This window comes from Sinocyclocheilus rhinocerous, unplaced genomic scaffold (assembly GCF_001515625.1).
Source record: "Sinocyclocheilus rhinocerous isolate Xijiao unplaced genomic scaffold, SAMN03320098_v1.1 scaffold1256, whole genome shotgun sequence".
Lineage (NCBI taxonomy): Eukaryota > Metazoa > Chordata > Actinopteri > Cypriniformes > Cyprinidae > Sinocyclocheilus > Sinocyclocheilus rhinocerous.
In genome coordinates, this window is record NW_015646445.1 from 2,042,322 (window position 1) to 2,066,540 (window position 24,219).

Sequence of the window (24,219 nt, forward strand, 5' to 3'; positions counted from 1 at the left end):
TAAGGTGTTTTTTTTGGTCAGTGTATAAGGTGTTTTTTTTGGGGGGGGTTAGTGTATAATGTGTTTTTTTGGTCAATAAGGTGTTTTTTGTTTTTGGTCAGTGTATAAGGTGTTTTTTTTCTTTTTGGTCAGTGTATAAGGTGTTTTTTTTTGGTCAGTGTATAGGGTGTTTTGTTTCGTCAGTGTATAAGGTGTTTTATTTTTGGTCAGTGTATAAGGTGTTTTATTTTTGGTCAGTGTATAAGGTGTTTTATTTTTGGTCAGTGTATAAGGTGTTTTATTTTTGGTCAGTGTATAAGGTGTTTTATTTTTGGTCAGTGTATAAGGTGTTTTATTTTTGGTCAGTGTATAAGGTGTTTTATTTTTGGTCAGTGTATAAGGTGTTTTATTTTTGGTCAGTGTATAAGGTGTTTTATTTTTGGTCAGTGTATAAGGTGTTTTATTTTTGGTCAGTGTATAAGGTGTTTTATTTTTGGTCAGTGTATAAGGTGTTTTATTTTTGGTCAGTGTATAAGGTGTTTTATTTTTGGTCAGTGTATAAGGTGTTTTATTTTTGGTCAGTGTATAAGGTGTTTTTTTTGGTCAGTGTATATGGTGTTTTTTTGGGTCAGTGTATAGGGTGTTTTTTTGGTTAGTGTATAAGGTGTTTTTTTTTTGTCAGTGTATAAGGTGTTTTTTTTGGTCAGTGTATAAGGGGTTTTTTTGGTCAGTGTATAAGGGGTTTTTTTGGTCAGTGTATAAGGGGTTTTTTTGGTCAGTGTATAAGGGGTTTTTTTGGTCAGTGTATAAGGGGTTTTTTTGGTCAGTGTATAAGGGGTTTTTTTGGTCAGTGTATAAGGGGTTTTTTTGGTCAGTGTATAAGGGGTTTTTTTGGTCAGTGTATAAGGGGTTTTTTTGGTCAGTGTATAAGGGGTTTTTTTGGTCAGTGTATAAGGGGTTTTTTTGGTCAGTGTATAAGGGGTTTTTTTGGTCAGTGTATAAGGGGTTTTTTTGGTCAGTGTATAAGGGGTTTTTTTGGTCAGTGTATAAGGTGTTTTTTTGGGTCAGTGTATAGGGTTTTTTTTTGGTCAGTGTATAAGGTGTTTTTTTTGGGGGGGGTCAGTGTATAATGTGTTTTTTTGGTCAGTGTATAAGGTTTTTTTTTTGGTCAGTGTATAAGGTGTTTTTTTTGGTCAGTGTATAAGGTGTTTTTTTTGGTCCGTGTATAAGGTGTTTTTTTGGTCAGTGTATAAGGTGTTTTATTTTTGGTCAGTGTATAGGGTGTTTTTTTTCGTCAGTGTATAAGGTGTTTTATTTTTGGTCAGTGTATAGGGTGTTTTTTTGGTCAGTGTTTAAGGTGGTTTTTTGGTCAGTGTATAAGGTGTTTTATTTTTGGTCAGTGTATAGGGTGTTTTGCATTAGTTTATTGGGTGTATAAATTCAGTCATTGATAGTGTGTGCTAGAGTCTTTTTCACTAGCCAGTACATTTCCGTTTACCCCGTTGTTCTTCGACTGTCAGTGTATAAGGTGTTTGAAAGTGTGGCCAAGAAGTATGACGTGATGAATGACGCCATGAGTTTGGGAATACACAGACTGTGGAAAGACACGCTGCTGCACATCATGAATCCTCAGCCGGGACTAAGGCTGCTGGACACGGCCGGTGGCACCGGTAAATCACAACTATGACTTGCTATATACACACACACACACACAGTGGTGGCCAAAATTGTTAGAACACTTGGCACATTTAAGAGGTTTCAGTTGTTTTTGTTGAATTGGCCATTACAATACCCATAAAACAAACTATTGCTGGAACTACCTGCGACAGAAGGAATCTGCTGAAACATTAAAATGATGGACTGGCCCCTCAAAGTATATATATATATATATATATATATATATATATATATATCGAGTATAAAATAATCTGGACAGATCTATTGTACATTCAAAGGAAAGCCTTTGGCTTGAGCTGCAGAAGGCATGGGATAACATTAGTGTTGAAGTTCTCAGGAAATATACTGACACTATGCCAGAGAGATGTGCTGCTGTCACTGCTGCAAAAGGTGGACATGCCAAATATTAAAGTTAAAAGTGGATAAAAACAGTACGACTCACTTCATCTGATATTGATATTGTGCTCAGAGCAACCACCTGCATGTTTCATGAACATTATGAAATGAAATCATGTTTCTGTCAGGTGTTCTAACAATTTTGGCCACCTCTGTATGTATAATATTTATATATCACTTTATACAGTACAAATACAAAGATTGTTTCAAAGCAGCTCAAATTTGCTCACCATCAAAGATGTAGATGAATTTGTTAATTAATTGGAAAAGATTTGAGAAAATTCAGCATTACATCAGCAACGGATGCTCTGCAGTGAATGGGTGCCGTCAGAATGAGAGTCCAAACAGCTGATAAAAACATCACAATAATCCACACCACTTCAGCCCATCAGTTAACATGTTGTAAAAAGCTGTGTTTTTGTAAGAAACAAATCAATTATTAGGGAGTTTTAACGTTAAACCATTGCTTCTGGACAAAATACCAGTCCATAATCCATTATAATGCTTCCTTCAGTGAAATAGTTCATAGAGGAATAGTTAACGTTAAATAATGAACATTAATGAATAAATAATGTTAATAATGAACATTAAAATCCACCAACATATGTGACCCTGGACCACAAAACCAGTCTTGTCAATTTTTCGAAATTGAGATTTATGCATCATCTGAAAGCTGAATAAATAAGCTTTCCATTACTGTTTTCACTTGTAAACAGCGCTTGATCCGTGCATATATTGCTCTTGATTCAAACAAGATGACTGTTTCACTGGAGAAAGCAATATTGTGCATAGAGGGAAACAATGGTTTGTAGTTAAAAACCTCTTAATTATGAATTTGTTTCTTACAAACACGCAGCTTTTCACTTCTCCAGATGTTAACTGATGGACAGGAGTGGTGTGGATTATTGTGATGTTTTTAACAGCTGTTTGGACTCTCATTCTGACGGCACCCATTCACTGCAAAGCATCCATTGCTGAGACACTGATGCAATGCTACATTTCTACAAATCTGTTTTGATGAAGAAACAGTGGCATTTTGTCCAAGATGTCAATGAGTTTATTCATTTTAGTTTAGTTAATATTTAGTGCTGTCAAATGATTAATCACGATTAGTTTTTGTTTACATAATATATGTTTACTATGTATATTTATTATGTATATATAAATACACACATATGCATGTAAGACAAATGTTAATTTTATATATATATATAATATAAATTATATGAATATACATGTAAATGCATGTAAATATTTTAAAAATATATGCCGTATGTGTGTGTCTTTATATGTACATAATAAATATACACAGTACACACACGTATATTATGTAAACAAAAACTTTTATTTTTGATGCGATTAATCGTGATTATTCGTTTGACAGCGCTATTAATATTACTGAATACTAATAGTCTTTTAAAGTGAACATGCACCATAGATCAGGGTGAGTCTGTGGAAAAGTTGAGGATGATCCTCTTTGGCTTCCGTTTGATCTAAGAGTTTGAAAACCCTTCCCTAAATTGAGCTCTGTGTTATTCTGCTCTAGGTGACATCTCTTTCCGCTTCCTGGAGTACACTCGCTCGATGTATGATCGTCAGCAGCGGATGAGAGCAAAATCCCATCAGGCGCCATCGTGGCAGGACATCGCCGATCGGTATGCGTCAGACGAAGCAGGGCCTCCACAGTCGCACGCAGTGGTGTGTGACATCAACAAAGACATGCTCAAAGTTGGTAAACAGAGGGCAGAGAAAGCAGGAATCACGACAGGTGCAGTCATCTTTAACCAAACACTTCGTATCACTTGTGTTTTGGAGGGAACATCGAATGTTGATTGTGTTGTCACATGTTTGCAGGCCTTTCGTGGGTCGTGGGCGATGCAGAAGAGCTCCCGTTCAATGACGATCAGTTCGATATATACACTATTGCGTTCGGCATCAGAAATGTCACCCACATAGAGCAAGTAAAGACTCTGCACTCCGCATCCGTTTGCTTGAACACGGGTTCAAACTAGACTAAACACATCACTGTACTGAAAGCCATTTCTTTCCTAGCCCAAACTCGAAATAGTGCCCAATGCCATATTGCTATTTCTCTATATCTAATCTAATATGCTACCATATTTCATGTTGTGGTATTCATTCATTAACATATTGGAAGAGTGATGTGTTTGAAGTCTTTGATCATCATGTCACTGTAAGCTGGTTATTATTATTATTATTTAGTTTGAGATGATGACTCTTTTGGCAGGCTCTACAGGAGGCTTTGCGTGTCCTTAAGCCAGGTGGACGCTTCATGTGTCTAGAATTCAGCAAAGTGACCAACCCTCTTCTCGCAAGGTCATTGAACCAGTGTTAGATAGTATTATAGTTTTTATTTTCATATTTTCAGTTTTCATTGTAGTTAATTTTGTTGTTTTTGTCATTTTTTATTATTTACCTTTTTTATTTTAGTGTTGTTTTTGTACATTAAATTAAATGAAAATGTTTTTTTAAATATTTTATTTCAGTTAACATTTAGTACAAGTAACAAAAATGTTTAATGGTTTTAGTTAATTATGATAACCCTACACTGAACATTTTTACAGTCACTTAACACTGACTTGTTCACTGCATGTAGGTGATTGTAAGGCACCATTATTTTGTAAATACACTTTTTATTTGATTTATTTATTGCAGAATTTTGACATTTATTTTTGCATATTTTCTATAATAACTATATATATATATATACATATATATATATATATATATATATATATATATAAATACAAATATAATAAATAATATTTTTTTATCTTTTACTTATTTTAGAGCGGGGATATACAGTGTATAGTATGTAAATTGTTCATGTTTGTTTTTTTTGTTTTTTTTGGCCAGGCTGTATGATGCATATAGTTTTCAGATGATCCCTGTGTTGGGTGAAGTGATTGCTGGAGACTGGAAGTCATATCAGTATTTGGTGGAGAGCATCCGAAAGTTCCCAGACCAGGTAACAAAATACACTTCATGTTACAGCAGTTTTGTAGGCGTGACAGACATGACACAATAATGTTCTCGGACATCTCATGCAAGTGCAGTCATTTCCTTGCTAAAACCCAAAATCTTCATTTCGTCTAAAATAAAACTGTGTTAGGTCTTTAAATTTAAGAACCTATAAGACTGTTTCACCAACTACAGGTCTTACTTTTAAGTTTTTCTTTGTGAAAGTCACACTTGAACTTTGTCCATGCCTGCTTTATTTTTACCGATTTTGAAACCTTTTTTAACTATGGTAATCTAAGCAAAGAGTAAAATAAACCATTTGTGACCCTGGAGCACAAAACCAGTCATAAGGGTAATTTTTTTTTAAAATTGAGATTTATACATCATCTGAAAGCTGAATAAATAAGCTTGCATTGATGTATGATTTGTTGAGCCAGGTCTCATGAAAATGCGTATAAATAGTACGCCAAATAAAAACGAAAACTTGTGGTATTGATACGCAAAAATTGACTTTGGCGTTCATATGATACGCATGTGTTTGGCGTGCATATAATACGCAGTTTTCGCGTGCATATGATACGAAATTTGTTGGCGTGCATATGATACGCAGTTTTCGCGTACATATGATACGCATCTACCCCACAACCCTAAACCTACCCATCGCATAGCATATACACGCCAAAGTCCATTTTTGCGTATCAATACCACGAGTTTTCGTTTTTATTTGGCGTACTATTTATACGCATTTTCATGAGACCGGGCTCAACTGAAATGCATGAAATACTGTCCGCATTAACACTTTTGCAGTACTTTTGACAATTTACCCCACATAAACAACATTTAAATGAAATGAAAAGCATTATTTAATCATTATCTCGATTATTTATGAATAATAATAAAAGATAAATTACAAAATTATTTTCAGCATTATTTTTTGACAGAAAATTCTGTGGTTTTACATGATAGATCTAGATGAGTCTTTAATAATAAGAGGTCTGGTTGTCTGAAAGCTCTCTCTTATAATTCATGTTAAATGACACATTTTTTATGGCACCTGTGATGTTGCACATCTTCAAAACAGAGTACATGTTGAATAATAATAAATACTGGGGATATTTTACATTTTGCTAATGTCTGTTGAGACTGGTTTTGTGCTCCAGGGTCACATTTGAGTATTTGTGTGAAAAAGAATTTTGAGATTGTGAGAAAGCTTAATCAAACTATGTGCCTTCCTCAGGAAACATTCAAGGAAATGATTGAGGATGCTGGCTTCTTCTGTGTCCAGTATTTTAACCTGTCCGGAGGAATCGTTGCCGTTCATTCAGGATTCAAGCTCTGAGTGTCAGCATGCAGCGAGTGTTGCCTTCTCTCCAAATCAACTCTGACAAGAAAGAGTGTTGTTCAACAAACAATGAGTGGAGGACATTAAAATGAACACCGTTCGACCAGACACTGGGGTCTCAGCATGAAAAGTCCTTTGTTCGTGTGTTTTTGTTGGTAATGGAAACACTTTCACTCTCTGGCAGACATTAAAATGTTCTTTAAAGTGTTGTGGGTTTAATTGAGCTGTTGAAAATGGCTTAATTTTTAAAGGCTTTTAAAATGAAATGTGAGCACTATTATTATTTGTACAAGCTGGACAATGTGTTTGGTTTTTGGTCTGTGGGAAGCACATGCTGACCTAGTAAAAGATTAAATATATTTTGTTCTTTGATCCCATTACAAAATGTAAGTTTAGTAATGAATGCTCATTCAGAAAGTTCTTGCTGTAGTCTGAATCTGTATCAAGTGGATCCACACACACTTTTGGAATTGGGTCATAACATGAAAAACATCCCTGTGATGTGTTGTGTTTGGCGAAAATGAAACCGTCAAATGTGTGTTTTTACTTTAATAAAACCATATATTTTTTAAGATCTTTGTACACTTTGTTACAAAACTACAAAAAAATTTAAATCAGTTTTTGGTCAGAGAGTATTTAATCGTCTTGTGTGCAATTACCATGTATTTACAAAGTCTCTTATTAGTTATCTAAAAAACAACAACAACAACCTCACAGACACTCTGAACATAAGACATGGCTTAAAGATAAATATATTAGTCAATAAATATTCAGAGAACATATTTCCATTTATGAAATGTGATGCTATACAGATACAGAAATATACACAGATCAAGCGCTAACCTTTAACATTTGTAAAATGATAATGGAGAAAATAATTAAATCTTTAAAAAAATTAAAAAATATTTTTGTACACATTTTCTTTTATACAATCTTAAGTGCTACAAACAATACGAAATATTAAATAGTGACTCAAGTACCCAGAAAAAAAAAAAATGCTATATTTGCAATACATATCTCTATGCAAGGCAAGAGTAGATTCTTATTACGGCACTGTTTTAGTCTACGTATAAATAAAGTTATTTTAAAATGACCGCCTGTGTAAGCTGTATGGGTACATTTCATAGAAACAGTATAAAATACTCTGTAAAAACAGAAAGGCATGATGATACGATGATGCATGTGTAAAAGCATGAGTGCAATGTGTAGTTATTAAAGGTAATTATGCGGGTTTTTGATATATATATACGTATAAATATACCACTGCATTCCAATCTCTTTAAACCATTATACTTTGGCGTCTTTCTGACAAACTGTTAGCTTTAATTTAAAAAATACAATTATTAGGGGTCAAATACTAGACATCCTACACCTCTAACCCTAGAGTAGTCAGGTTCTAATTCTACCAGTGGTGTTTTAACTGTACCCTGGAGACAAACTAAACTTTGGTGTGATATGTAGCTCAGTAGTCTCCACTGATAAAGTATATATATAAAAGCTTTTGTATTGGTCTGTTTCTGTACTAACAAGATAAAGGCCCTGAGAAGTGACGAGAAAGAGGGATATTCCTAGTTATGTTTTCAGAGAAGTTACCTCAGCACCTGTTGTGCACTCCCTCGAGATGCAGTCTCCCATTTTGGTTTTTATTTCTCTAAATGAAATCCTTTAGTTGACTGAGATGTACGTACATGCTGTATGACTTCGTACTGCTCACATGCATGCAATTCTGAATGAAATATGTGTAAAAGGATCATTCAAATCATCGTAGCTAATAACATGGAACTCAGGCATCATCTAAATTGTCATAAAAACGTGAAAGTTAGTCATACACATTTACAGACATTTTCCCTGGTCCTAATCCAGTCAAGAAAGAAGCATATTATCATGATGCTCCGTATGACTCACATTTCTGAGTTTGAGTTGCATGAGGAAAATATAGCTTTGTGCTTTCGCCTTCTATAAATATTGAGTTGATGTGACAGATTCTGAAGGCCACAGGAATGAACAAGATCAACGCTGAAAAAAAACAAAAACAAAATCTTAATTTGAAACTCAAACCCTTTCTGGTAAGTACACTTTTAACAACAAATTTTCAAGAGCTTGTGTTGTGTTAGGGCTTCCTATCAGAGCCCTGATCCGTCAAACGATGCTTTGCCGCCCCCTTGTGTTTCAGACGTGCCGCTACACTGCGAGGGAAACAGTGCTCTTGCCTCTTCAACTTGACCTCTACATTGTCCTGAGGTGAAAAACAAGTCACAATGCTCCTCAGAAGTTCTCTCCTTCCTCTCTACAGGAAGTCTAGGAGGGAGCAAACTTGTTTGTGGTTCTGGACCCAAGCCTAATTCACAGTCTGTATCCTCAGGAATTATGGGTATCCGCTGCGCTAACTCACAGCAACCCTGTCCCATGCAGCCGTCACTGTCCGTCTGGGCGTACTGTACATTAACTGAACAATCTTCAGCGTAATGACTAGGGCTTCCTCTGTGTACAGTCATCTCTGTGTAGAAGCAGCATGGCAGTCCGTCGTAGCTAACGTGATCCGGAGACGGTAGCTGCTCGGTGCTAACGCTATAAAAGTTTGGTGGGGAAGACTCCGTGGCCCACCTGCAGTGTCCCCGGTCATCTGCTTCCTTACCTTTACACTCTAAGTTTAATTTGGGTACCTCGAAACAGCAGTTGCAAGCTACCCCTTGCTCTCCACAAGGCTTCACAAAGCTGTGGCTCCTTTCTGCCACAGCGCCCTCTAGGGGCCCAGCTGAGGTAGTGCTAGTAAGTTCCCTGGTTTCCACTGAAGAGTGGCTACTACAGTTGGGCTCCAGGCTGCAGTTGGACAACTGATCCCCAGAACCGTAACACGCTCCAATCGGAGGTTGTAGGCAGTCCTTCATACTTGATACCGGGGCCAAAGTATCATCAGTTTGAGGGGTGGCAGCAAACGACGTCCCAGCCTCCCCGGCCGAACCCCGACACGGACTCTTACTGCGGTACACATAGGGATCGTAATCGCTGCTTAGCGAACTCCGGAAGGTCGAGCAGCTCCCATATACTCCCTGGTTGCTGACTTCCGTACAATCCAACATGGAGTCGCTGGAGGAGCAGTGGCACTGGCCCGAGCTGCTGCTGCTGTCGCTTCCGGGACAGTCCGCAAGGTAACCGCTACACACAGAGCGATGCCCGTGATAACAACCAAGTCCCGAGGAGCTTCCGGAGTCGCCCAGTCTGGAAGAGGAAGCCGGTGCCATGTGCACCACAGTAGGATACAAAAGTCCTGGCTGGAAGGGTCGACTGTGACCTTTGTGGAGTCCGTTACCTTGCTGACCTTCAGGTTGCGGAAAGGTCAAGCCCTGAAAATAGTAGTGCTGGTACATGGTCTCGTATTGGGAATAGCAGGCGGCACGAGAAAAATTTCGTCCGTGGAATTTGGGGCGTTTGAAAGTATGGGTTTGCGGATAAGCATGGTGCTCCAGGCCGCAATGGTGCGGGTTTAGCGTGTGCTCCAAGTGGAGGGCAGGGTAACCCCGTATAAAGGAAGATTGTGGAGGATAGATGCCTTGCTCAGGGTGTTGGTCCACTGTTAGAACAGTGATGGGGTTTCCATGGGGGTCCATGCTGGTCCGAGTAGGGAAGGCCGTCACTTGCCCAGCTCTGTGCACCCTTCCTGGATAATGAACAGGGAGGACGACTCTCTGCTGGCGGCTGTGGACTGGGTTTCCCGGATCAAGACAAACAGAGCCTGGGTTTCCCTTTTTTTGTTCTGGGTGGAAAGTAAAAACACATAGGTCAGAAATGAACTGATTCCAGACCATACATTTGGACCGGCATCTTATGCTTACCAATAATATTGTGCCTGCAGTGTGGACAAGTGTGGTGCTGAAGTAGCCAAGGGTCCACACATTTCTTGTGGAATCGGTGAGCGCAAGGGATCACTCTCAACTCCTGTAGGTGTGAAAGGAAAGGATTGAGAGGTCAACTGATCTGTCTTAACATTTTTGTGGGCCTTACATAGGTTTTTGATAGATTTTGGACTATCGTCTCTATTGCGGTTATGCACTCAAGTTACATTGCTGTCACGAAAATTTATTGTTTGCACACATTTTTAAGCACTGTGGTTTAAAAACAAGTGATGTTAAGCCGTTTAAATGCAGACAACAGTGCTATATGCGCACTGTTTTTGAATGAATCCGCTGCTCATAAAGCGCACGGGTATTTTTGTTGCTTTATTGGCCTTGAATGGTAAAATACACATACTTATATGTATGAAAATGCCCGTCTTTGCAAGTACCCTCGTAAACACAGTCATTTAGGTCTTAAGTCAAAGTAAACAGCTGAGAAAGAAAACATGTGTAACAGTATATTGGATCCGGATGTTCTGTCTTAAAGGGGAAGCTGCTTATTATTCCTCCGGTCTGTCATTCATCTTAAATCTCTCACTGCTCTTAACTAAATCACGTTTGCAACTTTAATAATAAGAAATTTGATCAAAAACACTGAATAGTCTTCACTGTGTAAATTACATATTACACAGTGAAGACTGCAGTGTTTTTGATTAAATTAATTTATGTAGCATTTCGTATTTATTGCAGTTTTTTGTCCTATTTCTTGTAATTAGTTTCTTATTCTTATTTCATCACTGACTGTTTACTTATCTTCAGTGAGCTTGAGTTTTTCTCTCTCTCTATCTTTTTTTTATATATATCTTTTTTTTATTGACACTGGTGACAAGAATTATGAAAATTCTGTGGCATCAAACTTTTGATATAAAAACCTGCCCCAACACAGCCTGCAAGTTTTTAGTACCCTGGAAGACCGTTCAAGGTGCGTTTAATTCGGGTAGGAACTTTAGAGGAAGGTTTTCAATATTGCTAAAAACAACATCATTCAATGTAAACTGTAGATGGCACCGCACTCACACAGCATGCCAGTGCTAAAGATGCTAAAATCTGTCTTAAAACTAGTGCTAACAGGACTTGTAACCAGCTACTGCTTTATAAGACTAATAAGCCCAACACTTCAAACTAAGGCAAGGTATCTAAAAATCAAAAACTTGGAACAATTTCCGACCCCTTCCAAGAGATGATCCCCTGTGCTTTCAGTCAGAAAGCATCACAGATCTCACCCACAGAAGTCATTCTCTGTCCCCAAGCATGACTCATCCCCCTCCCTCTGCCTTTCCACCCTGCTTTTGTTACTTCTCTTCATCATCACAGACAAACTCTTTGATGCCATTGAGCCTTTTATATTGCCACTTCCTCTGTGATTCCCAGACGCCTTGGCTTCTTTGTTGTGTGCTTTTTTAGCATGGATCATAATCCCAAAGACGAATAAAAATACGGCACCAGCAGTACTCTTCATATACTTTGAGACAAAAGAAGTACAGGGAGGCTAAGAAATGGATGTTTAAGACAACACTGTCAAGAACCTCAGAGAAGTCCATTACAACCAAATCAACCAAAATAAACTAGAAGCATGACTAATTTTCCAGAGTTACGCAGTAGTGGCTTGGCATACTCCTTTAGTCTGTCGTTCGGTTTTGGAATAGATTAGAGAACTGACAAGGTGAGGAAATACTGAATGTTGGGCAAATGTGCAATATTTTTCTTTTCTAAAAGAAAAGCTACATGTTTTCGGAAGATCTTTACCTCGCCATCGATGTATTTCTCAAGGCATATGGCACAGTCTGATGTGGAACTACTGCTCACTGAGTCTGATGCTCCACAGCTGGCCTCACGCTGACCCTTGATCTTAGCCTTGAACTTGCGTGTTTCCATCTTCTCCAGGGCCTGAATGGCCATCCGGTTCATGGAGCTCTGACAGGTGGGGAAACAATTACGGATAGTGGAAGAGATAGTAGAAAAACAAGGCATGTCAGGCATGCAACAAACTTCTTTAAATTGAACATGGACACGAAACGAATGAATTAAATTGCATGAAGCAATGAGGTTAACATTTAGACCCCAAACTGAACCCGTATCAAACTGCATTGTGGAGCCTCACCTGGCTGCGTCTTTGCTTGAGCTTTATCTTGATGAGGAGGATGAGGCAGACCAGAGACACCACAACAAAGAAGGCCAGGAAGATTCCCATGTCAAAATACTCTGTGGGCTGCAATAGGACACAACGACAGGAAAACGTCAGCACATTTTACAGTTAAAGTGTATGCTGGAAACCTTGCATACAAAAAAAAATAAGATTACAAACTTTGTAAAAATGACATTGTAAAATACAACTTTCTTTGTGGGGCACTGAGATGTCACAACGGAACAGCCAAACACAACTGCTCTAGAGGGCGTACTTTAACATAGATAAATTTGAAGAAATTTAACTCTTTGGAGAGTTTTATATCATGCTCTGCACCAACTCTGTAACCGTCTGTAAGTAAAACACTGCTTAAAAAAATATCATTATATTATATTATATTATATTATATATTTTTAAAAAATCACAAAAACATTAGAACTCTGTAACTGTCTGTAAGCAAAACACTGCTAAAAATATTAATTAATTATTATATTATATTATATATTTAAAAAATGACAACAAAAAAAATAGAGTACTCCGTAACCGTCTGCAAGTAAAAAACTGCTTAAAAATATGATTATACTACATTGTATTATATTATATTTTATAAATGACAAAAAACTGAACTGAAACCATCTGTTAGTAAAACACTGCTAAAACTTTTTATTTATTATATTTTATATTTTATATTATATCATTATATTATATTATACATTAAAAATTACAAAAATTCTAGTACATCTGTAAGTAAAACACTGCTTAAAATATTAATTTATTATTATATTATATTATATTATTTTAAAAAATGACAAAAAACTGAACTGTAACCATCTGTAAGTAAAACTGCTAAAATGTTTTATTATATTTTATATTATATTATTATATTATATTATATTATATATTAAAAAATGACAAAAAAGACTAGTACATCTGTAAGAAAAACACTGCTTAAAAATATTAATTTATTATTATATTATATTATTTTAAAAAAAAGACAAAAAACAACTGTAACCATCTGTAAGTAAAATTTTTTAATTTATTATATATTATATTATAGATAGAAACTTTGTGACCCATCTCTACTAATGTTTTAATGCATGCAGTACAAGCATCAACTCTTACTCTTGGTGGTCGATGTTGGATTCTGGCTCGTGCAACTTTTTGCTTATTGACTATGTTCATCAGTTTAACCGCATCAGCTCCTTTGACATACACCACTGGCCTCTTTAAAGGGTCCTCTGAAACCTGGTTCAGCTAGAGAAAATAATGAGAGAAAAGACAGATCTTGAGAAAAATATTTCAAGCCATAATGCCAGACCACTTAACAATTAAATGATACAGTTACTTAAAAATGCTTGAAAGCAGCAGCAACAAAACCCATTACACTATGGCTTTACATCTAAAGATGCACTTGGAAACATACACGTAATTGTTTGAATGAATAACGTTTCCAATCTGCCACATCAACATGAACTCAGTTGCTGGGGAAAAGCTCTCCCGACGACATACACTCATGTGAAAAAGCAACACATAGAGTCCAGACATGGAAACTGTGGTTGGCCTTTTTTCTCTATAGAAGAGGAAAGCAGCAGTAAAGCAATTGCATGTTGTGAATATGGATGCTCGATTTAGCCTCGTAGCTCCCTCGGTCTACAGCTCCAGTCTGTAATTTGAAAAACCTGAGGGAAATACCAGGGATATTCAAGCCTCTATTTCTCCCTCTGTCGTCATGTCTCTCATGTGAAATATGGGAAGTTGAAAGACAGTCATTTAAGTGTTCTTCCCCCCTCTTATTTTTTTGGGTCCGTTGGATTTTCATTCAAGAAAAGATGCGCAGACTCAGGGAAAGCCTCACGTTGCAAAAAACTATTTTCTTTCTTAGTATTTTTGTTCTGTTTTCTAGTATAAATGTGACCCTGGAGCACAAAAGCAGTCTTAAGTCGCTGGGGTATATTTGCTAGAAAACGACAAAAATACTAAGAAAGAAAATAATTTTTTGCAGTGCACATTTCCAAAAAGGCATTCTCTATCTTTTCACATTGCATTTATTGCATGTTACAAATACAACAGAAGCAAAGCCTGTCGCCACGATGCTAGGGTGCTTCTGAGGTAGCTAGATATGCAGTTGCTAGGTTGTTGGTTATTGGCCCACCCTCGAGAATTTGTAATAAAAGGGACGCCACACATGTCTAAAGGGTCAGACAATCAAATGCTATGGGAGTCTATGGGATTTTTCACCCATTTATTCATTCACCAGGCAAACATTAGATCACTTTAACCCCTTCGGACCCTGCATCCATTGAAATGGACATCACATGATTTTTTGTTTAAACTAATAAAATGTTATGTTTTCATAATATGAGCAATGCCTGGTCACTGATTGGTCCCTGATCAACCAATCACAATGAAGATATGACTCCTAACTTAATCTGATTGAGCTACAGGAAAAACAAAAAAAACAAATTGCATGCATTTTTCATTAACCCGCACTATATGAGGTATCACAGATGTATTTGGTAATGTGCGTCTGCTTACTGGGGAAGAAAAGAAAGAGAGAAAATGAACAAGGACAGAACTAGGTGAGGATCTGGGGTAGGGAACTAGAGCAGGTGATGACGCATGCTTAAACTCTCCTCATCCTCCCCAAAGCCTCGAGGCTTTACACTGTAATCTGTGCGACCGAGGAACCGATGCGTCTGGACTGAGGTGCTGGCGCTGGAATGTACTGCGCTGACTGCTTTCATGTGGTCTACACAGGAGCTCTTTTATCTCGTCTGTACACCGTTTACAACTGAACGAGGGAGAGCGGGGAAAAAGCAAGTCTGGGCCTGGTTTGGAAGAGAAAAATACCACAGTGAAAGAGAGGGGAGTGGAAAAAAGACCCTTGGGTTCTCAAAAGCAGAGACAAAGAAAAGGACTTCCGCAGATCAGACAGCGGTGAGAATAGACCCACGGTAGTGATTCCATGAAGTAAAGGGAAATAAAATGGGAAACAAATTGTGTTTCTTCAAGAAAATACCAGTGCATCCTGACTCTCCTAAATAGTATGTGATCCTTAGGTTGAAAACAGTATGCCTAAGGTGCCCAGATTACATAACTTCCCAGAATTACATAACTTTTAGTGTGTGTGTGTGTGTGTGTGTGTGTGTGTGTATTTTCCCATTGTTAAAAGTCCGGAAATCGATATAGAATTTGCTTAGATTCTAGCATTTTCATGATGTTTTCCCACCAAAAACAAAAGTAAATGTTTTCATGTTTTTGAAAGAAGTCTCTTATGCTCACCGAAGCTGCATATATGTGACCCTGGAGCACAAAAGCAGTCTTAAGTCGCTGGGGTATATTTGTAGCAATAGCCAAAAATACATTGTATGGGTCAAAATTATAGATTTTTCTTTTATGCCAAAAATCATTAGGATATTAAGTAAAGATCATGTTCCATGAAGATATTTTGTAAATGTCCTACTGTAAATATATCAAAACTTAATTTTTGATTAGCAATATGCATTGCTAAGAACTTCATTTGGACAACTTTAAAGATGATTTTCTCAATATTTAGATTTTTTTTGCACCCTCAGATTCCAGATTCTCGGCCAAATATTGTCCTCCAATCCTAACAAACCACACATCAATGGAAAGCTTATTTATTCAGCTTTCAGATGATGCATAAATCTCAATTTTGAAAAATTGACACTTAAGACTGGTTTTGTGCTCCAGGGTCACATGTTTGATAAAAAATCATGTAAAAAATATATTTTATTCATGTGATGAATTTTCAGCATCATTACTCCAGTCTTCATCGTCACATGATCCTTCAGAAATCATTCTAATATGCTGCTCAAAAACATTTATTATTATCAGTTTTGAAAACAAATGCTGCTTAATGTTTTTCTGGAAACGTGACATTTTTCTTTTTTCCCCCCAGGATTCTTTGATGAATAGAACGTTCAAAAGAGCAGCATTTATTTGAAACTGAAATCTTTTTTATTAAACATGTCTTTACTTTCGATCAATTAAATGCATCCATGTTGAATAAAATATAGATTTAAAAAACAAAATAATAGTGTCATTTTGGTTTTTTTAGTATGCATGCAAAGAGATGTAACCACCAATTAAACACAATTCGCTTGCCATCAACAAACATGACTCTTAACTTCAAATGGGAGCATTATGCATAAAATTACGCATTATGTACATGATATCAAATGGACGTATTGCTGATAAAGGTCATGACATTCAACACATCTCTGAGGACACTCACTTGGTCGATGGCATCTGGATTTTCTGAGACGTCAAAGATAACAGCAGTGGCCCCTCTCTGAACAGCTCTCTTCGCCTGTGAGAACGACAACAAACAGAAAGAGGTTATTCTACTACACTTAAAGGTCTGAAATCTCATTTAAAACTGCTAATGTAGTGCTGAAAGTAAACTGTGAAAAAAGCAAAGAGCACTGAAACGCTACAAAGTAATTACCATTGTTACCATTTTGGTATTTATATACTGTACTAGTGCTACTATTTTACTAGTATAATATTTCTAGTATTATTTATGATTTAGATACTAGCATTTATTTCTTATTATTTTGAATTGGCTTTTATTTTTATCTTTTCAGTTTTAGTAATTTTGTAAGGTGCTTTTGTCATTTTTATTAGTTCTTTTATATTTCTATTTAGCTTTAATATATATATATATTTTTTTTTATTTATTTTATTTTTATTCTAATTTGAGTAATTTTAATACTTGAAAAAAAAAAATTCAACCAATACTCAGATTTTATTTCAGCTTTATTTCAATTAAAAATAGCTTTTAACAGTTTGTTTTAATTTTAATTAAAAAAAATACTGGCAATTACTGAATTTAGGGAAAGACAATAACTCCGACTACAAGAAACTGGGAGTCTGCAAACCCCAAATGCTTAAAATGCGGAAGTAACGATAAGCTTTCACAAAGTTTTTCATAATTTAAAAGATTTGCATTCATTTGAAAGCAACCCAATTTAAAGACACAGCAGACTTTTTCAGAAGTAAATATTTCAATGCCATGTTAAATGTTCTCCCGGATTCACTCCCAGCCGATAGAGGGCGCTCTTACACTTCAGCTAGATGCTTCACGAGTCAGTGTGCAGAACAAGTAAACACACTTTGTGATGGTTAAAGTGGCTTTCTGTACATAACAGAAACGTACAGTTCAAAGCTTTGATCAATGTGTTCAGTTGTGCTATTTTGATGTACCATATTGATGTTCATTGTTTTATCATTTTAATAGATGATCAACATCACATAGCCAGACTTGTATTTTGTTTACACACTGACGGCTGGGTTCGTTCCAGCTCCACTCATGCAAAAGAAATAAAGAACAGGCTGAAACAAAAAAAGTTAACTAAAGAGATCAAAGCGACAATGCGCAGCTCTATAACTCTGTTATCAGAGTAGCAAAGGGATGGCACCGCTCCAAGCCCAAGGCATTCTGGGTACTATGAGAGAAAGCATGGCCTCTCCACACACTGCCTGTGAGCGTGTGTGTGTGTGTGTGTGTGTGTGTGTGTGGTAGAGACAGTGCTAGTGACTGTTCAACAAACAATACATGTACCCGCAGACGCCATTACGCTGTTCATTTACGTCAAAGTGATTTATCTCAAGCTAAGTCTCGTGTAAAAGGCCTGCCTCAGAAAGTTAGTTTAGGTTGGGATTATATATACATATATATATAATGTGCGCCACACTATGAGGAGTCTGGTGATGTGGTAAACTGATCTTGCTAAATAGTAACTTAGAAGTCCAAATCAAATAAAACATTGGAACTTTGTTAAAAATGTTGACGCCAACATTCATTATCAAATCAGAAATGTTTTTTCAACACAAGACTCCCACAGGAAAGTCACAGTGAAACCGATTCCCATTCTGACTTCTGTTAAAGCTTGAGCGAGAAGAACTGTTCAACAAACAATACATGTACCCGCAGACGCCATTACGCTGTTCATTTACGTCAAAGTGATTTATCTCAAGCTAAGTCTCGTGTAAAAGGCCTAAATCAGAAAGTTAGTTTAGGTTGGGATTTAGTAGCTATAAAGCGAAAATGATCATCTGAGGTTATTTCTCAACCTTTGTTATCCACCACTTGCCAATAAATACACATTCATTCATTCATTCATTTATATATATGTGGCCCTGGAGCACAAAAGCAGTCTTAAGTCGCTGGGGTATATTTGTAGCAATAGCCAACAATACATTGTATGGGTCAAAATTCGGGACTGCAGTGGTGTAGCACAAAAGGGCTGGTGGGAGGTTATGCAGCAATATTACCAAACCAAACAGAAAAATGAACAGAACCCTTCTTTACCTTTCTTGCATCAACACAATGTTGGATAAAGCAAGCAATTTTTAAGAGAGGTAAAATAAAAAAAAATAAAATAAAAAAAAAATAAAAAAATAAAAAATGTAAATAAAATAAAATAAAATAAAATAAAATATATAAAATAAAATAAAAAATAAAAAAAATAAAAAAAATAAATTAAAATAAAATAAAATAAAATAAAATAAAATAAAATAAAATAAAATAAAATAAAATAAAATAAAATAAAATAAAATAAAATAAAATAAAATAAAATAAAATAAAATAAAATAAAATAAAATAAAATAAAATAGGGGCAGCAATATTACCAAACCAAACAGAAAAATGAACAGAACCCTTTCTTTACCTTTCTTGCATCTCAACAATGTTTGATAAAGTAAGCAATTTTTATGAGAGGTAATAATAAAATAAAATAAAATAAAAAATATAAAATAAAACAGGAAGAAAATGCATTATAAAAGATAAGCAACACAATATTCTTATTTTGTTACTGCATATTTTCACTATGCCCCAAGACATACTTTTAGAGTCTTTGATCAGATCAGATGTAATTTTCATTTAAAAGTGAACATGCTCGGTAAACACTGGAACAAGGAAGACATGAGAGAATCCAATGGATGAGGGAACACCTTGAGAGAAGAAAACGAAGTGGAAGTTAATGACTGTTTATGTCTTGTCAACATTTAAATTCATACTACCGTTTTAGCTGATTGACTGATCCACAGGAATGAGGAAACAGGCTTTACTCTCACGCTCTACCTTGTTTGCTTCACATCAATGTGCTTCAGCTGTGTTTCGGCTCTTTTGAAGATGGCAATTTCAGGCAATTATTAATAGCGCTGAATATAAGAGCTTTAGGAAGAAAATGAGGGCTTGAGAGAGGGGTGGCTGGCTGGAAGAATAAAAGAGAGCAAGAGAGTGAGAGTGCACATGTGGAACAAGGCAGAAGAAAGAGACCTGGAATCCACTTTGAGCAAGTGCTGTGATGTAGCAACTTGCCTAATGAGAGCAAAAAAAAAAAAGCTTCTTAAGACGGAACCAAAGACCACCAAGCAACCCCCACACACACCTTGTTCAGGTGTCACACACACAATCCCCTCCAGCAGTGCTGCGCAAGCTGCTTTGAAACTGTAGCTAGTCTTTTGAATAAGTAGTTCGCTACACTACAAGCTACTTACAAAACATAGCTACTTCTGAACCATAAAAAATAAATACTTTAAAATCTTACTTTATTTCAGTTGCTAAGGCATGTCTCATTTTCATTTAGTTGAACTTGATTTACTTAATACAACAATTTTACTTAATTTACTTGAATGCAGTTAAACTAAAACTAATATAAAAATACATACTGACAGTAACTAGTAAAAATGACAAAAATAAAACAAAATTACAAAAACTTTTAAAAATAATGTGACAATTTTTTTTTCAAAATATAAAAACTATAATATAATATAATATACAGTACAATATAATAGTATCTAATATAACAGTATCTATATTATATTATCTCAGTGACTGAAAAAACAATGTTAAGGGGGCTACTTAAAAATCTTTTGAAATATAAATCTATCTGGTAATATAATTTATGATCCGATAACCAGAGTGCATTAAAAAGTGTTTTGAATGAAAGGCGCAACATTCCCACCACATTCGACTTATGAATTTCCATAACTGTTCTGGTCATTAAAAATAATTTTATAGCAACTGAACTCATAAAGAGCAATTCTAGTCAATCTTTCTGAGCTGAGTATAACCAGAAAAAAAGATAAATCAATATAAAAATTTACATGAGCCTTCCAGGTCTCAAAAGAACATTTTTTTTAATTTCCAGATGCTGAAAGAAAAGAAAAAAAGATGTGCTACTCGTTCACACAGAGACATGCAGAACATGCAGGCTTCATACTTTAAATCTCTTTGCACTTTAATATTCACAGACAATAGTCCATCCATGTCGTGATTTGATTACGATAACAGGCCTACTTTTGATTTATTCCTGCAAAATTTGCTGTGACATTCCAAGTTATTCAATGAATTTCATTTTTATGTCTGTATTCCATGATTCCAGCCGCATTTTCTGCATAGCAGAAATCATAGAGCCCTAAGAAGGTCCTGTTACTGTACCTTTACTTCAGTAAAAATAAATGCACTACTGGATGCAACATACAGTTGAAGTTGCAACAAATGTACAACTGCTAGAAAGCACTACATCAACTTGTGCAAAAGTGACTTGTGATCAAAAGTCAATTTATCGACCCTTGAAGCAATCATCTCTCCAATCTTTTTGCAATTTTCCCTCTTGATTTGTCCTCAACCCTTTTTATATCTCAGCAATCCTACACACTCACTCACTCATGCTCTGCATCGCTATAATTAAAGTAATTAAGTGCTCAGAAAGCAAAGCTCTGTCATTACGCTGTAATTTCAGGTTGCCTTCTGGCCTTTGGGTTTCCTCAAAGATAAAGGCATACTTTCCTCATTTAGAGTTTACTTGCATGTGGTGAGATTTTTTTTTAATCACCCTTCATTTTCTCTCTAAGTGCCAAGACATTATTTAGGCAAGACTTAGATTCTTGCAGGGGAAAAAGGAAAAAGTACAAAAGTGTGCCTGCTTGGTTTCTCACAGTCTCTTCACTGCTGGGTTTGCCTGGGCTACACTTCACATGAAAACCCAAACAACACACTTAGCTCAAGTTTACACTGAGGTCCTTACTAGAACCACAACACTTAACGCTGAATAGACACAGGCTAGAGCTGCTCTTTTGCTTTATATTTCTGCTGTTGTCTTGCGTCAGAGCGCAGGTTTAAGTGGAAAAGAGAAACATAAGAATTTTACATCGAATCAATTTACCTAAAATGTAAGGTAAACCAAGTAAAAACACCCACAAATATGACTTCATTAACTGCCTGAGGTTGCTGGTGTAATATGGTGCAGTAGTGCTTTTTAAATCACTGCAAAAAGTACTGTGCTAATGTGGTACAGTGATGTTATCTGATGGCATTACATTATACCTTAGTACTGACTGATGATCACTATATTGTGGTCTATAATGCTATTCCAAAGTACTATAGAGAATACTATGAAATCATCATTGTGGGTTTGCGTGTGTGTGTGTGTGTGTGTGTGTGTGTTTGCGTGTGTGTGTGTGTGTAAAAAACAAAAGTGTAATTTTAACTGTAAAAATATTGAAAAAACACTAAGAGGGAAAAAAAAAACTCTTAATAGATTAACAGTTTAACAGTAAGTTCCTGTAATATATACAGGAAAAACTGTAAAAGGTCTAACCAGACATTTCATGTAATTTTACAGTAAAATTAGGGCTGGGCGATATAGCTAAAAACGTATCAACGATATAATGTTTCATATCGTTCGGTATCGATAATTATTGACATTTTTTATAACCTTTTTTTTTTAAAACAAAAAGCAATAGAAAAAAATGTTTAAATTTAACCACTGTATTTATAATTAACATAATTTATTGAGACAAACTACAAATATTTTTTTGTTTTAACAATCAAACACAATAAAAATTAAACAAATATCTAATTTCTAATGTTTTATATGCAGATTAAACAGGTCTTTATTGTATAGGTCTAATTGTCTCCCGAGGCCACAGGAGGGCGCAATGAGCAAAATAATGCAGAGCATTTAGCAAGTAACTCTATAAAAAAAACGTGCATTAGGTCTAAATTAAAGGTGTAATAGGTGATTGTCTTCAGAAACATTTCTTGTTATGCTGGTTGAAAGTCTCTTCACATCCCGATAGCAATCATTAAGTTAAGTGGTCTAAATGTATTTATCTGTATTTATATATTCTGTGGAAGGCGTAGGACCAAGAAATGTTCGTCCAATCAAAACGCTCGGTCCGAGCGTTTTAATTGGCTTTCCTAACTGCCTGTCAACATATGCATTTGCATACCTCTGCGCACCCGCTTCACGCAGACAGGATACATCATCAGCGCGTTCACGCACACTGTGCAGACAAACATCAACAAGCCGATCTTCCTTCCTGGTATTGTAGTACTTTTACTAACTGTACTATAAAGTTTTCTCAATGGGTGAATGACACATGATGTAGCCCAGCGGGTCCCAATTCCAGTCCTCGCACAAGGGAAGCAGGGGAAATCTGTTGAAGTTTACTTCACTTCGGAACATTCATTCACGGATTTGCGCTGCGCAGCGTCTTCACACACAGACGAAACTTACTAGAGAAGTGTGAAGTGTGACATAATATACCTCTGTAAATAAATAATATTTAAATTCACATCTCGCACACTTTAATGCCCTTTGTATGGAACATATACGCTCGCTTCGAACTGGAATCATGGCGGAATATCGCAGTGAAACGGAATAAACCTCCACAAATTTGCGACGTGTTTTCTAAAAGTTTAAACTGTTTTAACTTTGCATGGCTTTCTATACATCTCTTGTGAGTCGCGAGTGTAGCAGTCATATTTGTTCGTCTAAAAAATGCGTTGAATATGCGTTCTGTGTGAAAGACTTGGTTTCGGTTTTAACCCAATCAAGATCTTCTCCGCATTGAGCTTCTATATTTCTCTAATATTTTGAATGCATAATGCAGCAGCGGCGCGTCTCGTGGGCTAGACTAACAAAACATTAAAATGAAACGACGTCACTCACATCAATATCACCGCATCTCGCGCGCCACTGATGACGCTCCCTGATGCACACCTAACATTCAAATGCAAATGTTTATTTTAAATTCGACTAATATTCATTCTTTATTCACAATCTCCTCATCACAGGCAGGCACAGCACTATTCGACTAATATTCATTATTCACAATCTCCTCATCACAGGCAGGCGCAGCACTCAATTCAGCATGTGTTTGTGTTTGTGTGCGCTGTCTGCGTCACTCATAGCACGTGCCTATATCGTGCGCTATATCGAACATTTTTTATATCGATATCGAAGAAGGTGTACCGTCGATAAATAATGATACCGTTTTATCGTCCAGGCCTAAGTAAAATGCTGTTAATTGTACCATTTTTAGAAGTAAAAAACAACAAATCAACGCATAATTTAGTCATAAACTAACATTTCCAGAATTCCCTGCGTGACACTTCACATTTGAAAGCATTTTGTTTAAATAACCATGTTTCTTAATATTTCGTTATCAGTTATGTACATTAGGGTTTTGTTACATCTTCTGTTGTTTAATGAATGTTTATTGCATTATTTAAGTGTTGTGTGTTACCATGATGGTGTTTTGTGTTTGCATGAATGACTTCTTGTGGAAAAGCTACTTGTGATGAACTTTGATTCGTCATATGGCTTTCTCTTTACCACCTGCATTATTATAGTGGTTGTCAGTATACGTTAAAGGTACAAAACAGATTTTAGTAGCAGTTTGCATCGTTGAAATTCACTGGTTTACATTCCAGTTTTCTTGTTTGTAAGTTAGAGTTTTATACTGTAAAATTATACTGTGTTTACAGTTTCTCTGTATTTTTTTTT

The 24,219-nt window shown here is 36.1% G+C and overlaps 2 protein-coding genes across 3 annotated transcripts in view; one reads left to right on the top strand and one right to left on the bottom strand.

Annotated features, from left to right (window-relative positions):
- The window catches only part of LOC107707851 (2-methoxy-6-polyprenyl-1,4-benzoquinol methylase, mitochondrial), a 7,888-nt gene extending 946 nt beyond the window's left edge, over positions 1 to 6,942 (top strand). The window contains exons 2-7 of the mRNA XM_016511954.1: positions 1,500 to 1,649; positions 3,599 to 3,820; positions 3,907 to 4,013; positions 4,301 to 4,389; positions 4,930 to 5,041; positions 6,272 to 6,942. Of these exons, the coding sequence (XP_016367440.1) occupies positions 1,500 to 1,649; positions 3,599 to 3,820; positions 3,907 to 4,013; positions 4,301 to 4,389; positions 4,930 to 5,041; positions 6,272 to 6,373 (782 nt within the window). The 3' untranslated portion in view covers positions 6,374 to 6,942. The remainder of the gene's footprint in view (positions 1 to 1,499; positions 1,650 to 3,598; positions 3,821 to 3,906; positions 4,014 to 4,300; positions 4,390 to 4,929; positions 5,042 to 6,271) is intronic.
- Positions 6,943 to 7,880: 938 nt separating this feature from the next.
- The window catches only part of LOC107707852 (E3 ubiquitin-protein ligase ZNRF3-like), a 77,274-nt gene continuing 60,935 nt past the window's right edge, over positions 7,881 to 24,219 (bottom strand). For both annotated transcript variants that reach the window (XM_016511955.1, XM_016511956.1), the window contains exons 3-8: positions 16,653 to 16,727; positions 13,517 to 13,648; positions 12,371 to 12,478; positions 12,016 to 12,183; positions 10,210 to 10,312; positions 7,881 to 10,130 (exon numbers count right to left, since the gene is read on the bottom strand). In XM_016511955.1, coding sequence (XP_016367441.1) covers positions 8,500 to 10,130; positions 10,210 to 10,312; positions 12,016 to 12,183; positions 12,371 to 12,478; positions 13,517 to 13,648; positions 16,653 to 16,727 — 2,217 coding nt within the window. In that variant the 3' untranslated portion in view covers positions 7,881 to 8,499. The remainder of the gene's footprint in view (positions 10,131 to 10,209; positions 10,313 to 12,015; positions 12,184 to 12,370; positions 12,479 to 13,516; positions 13,649 to 16,652; positions 16,728 to 24,219) is intronic.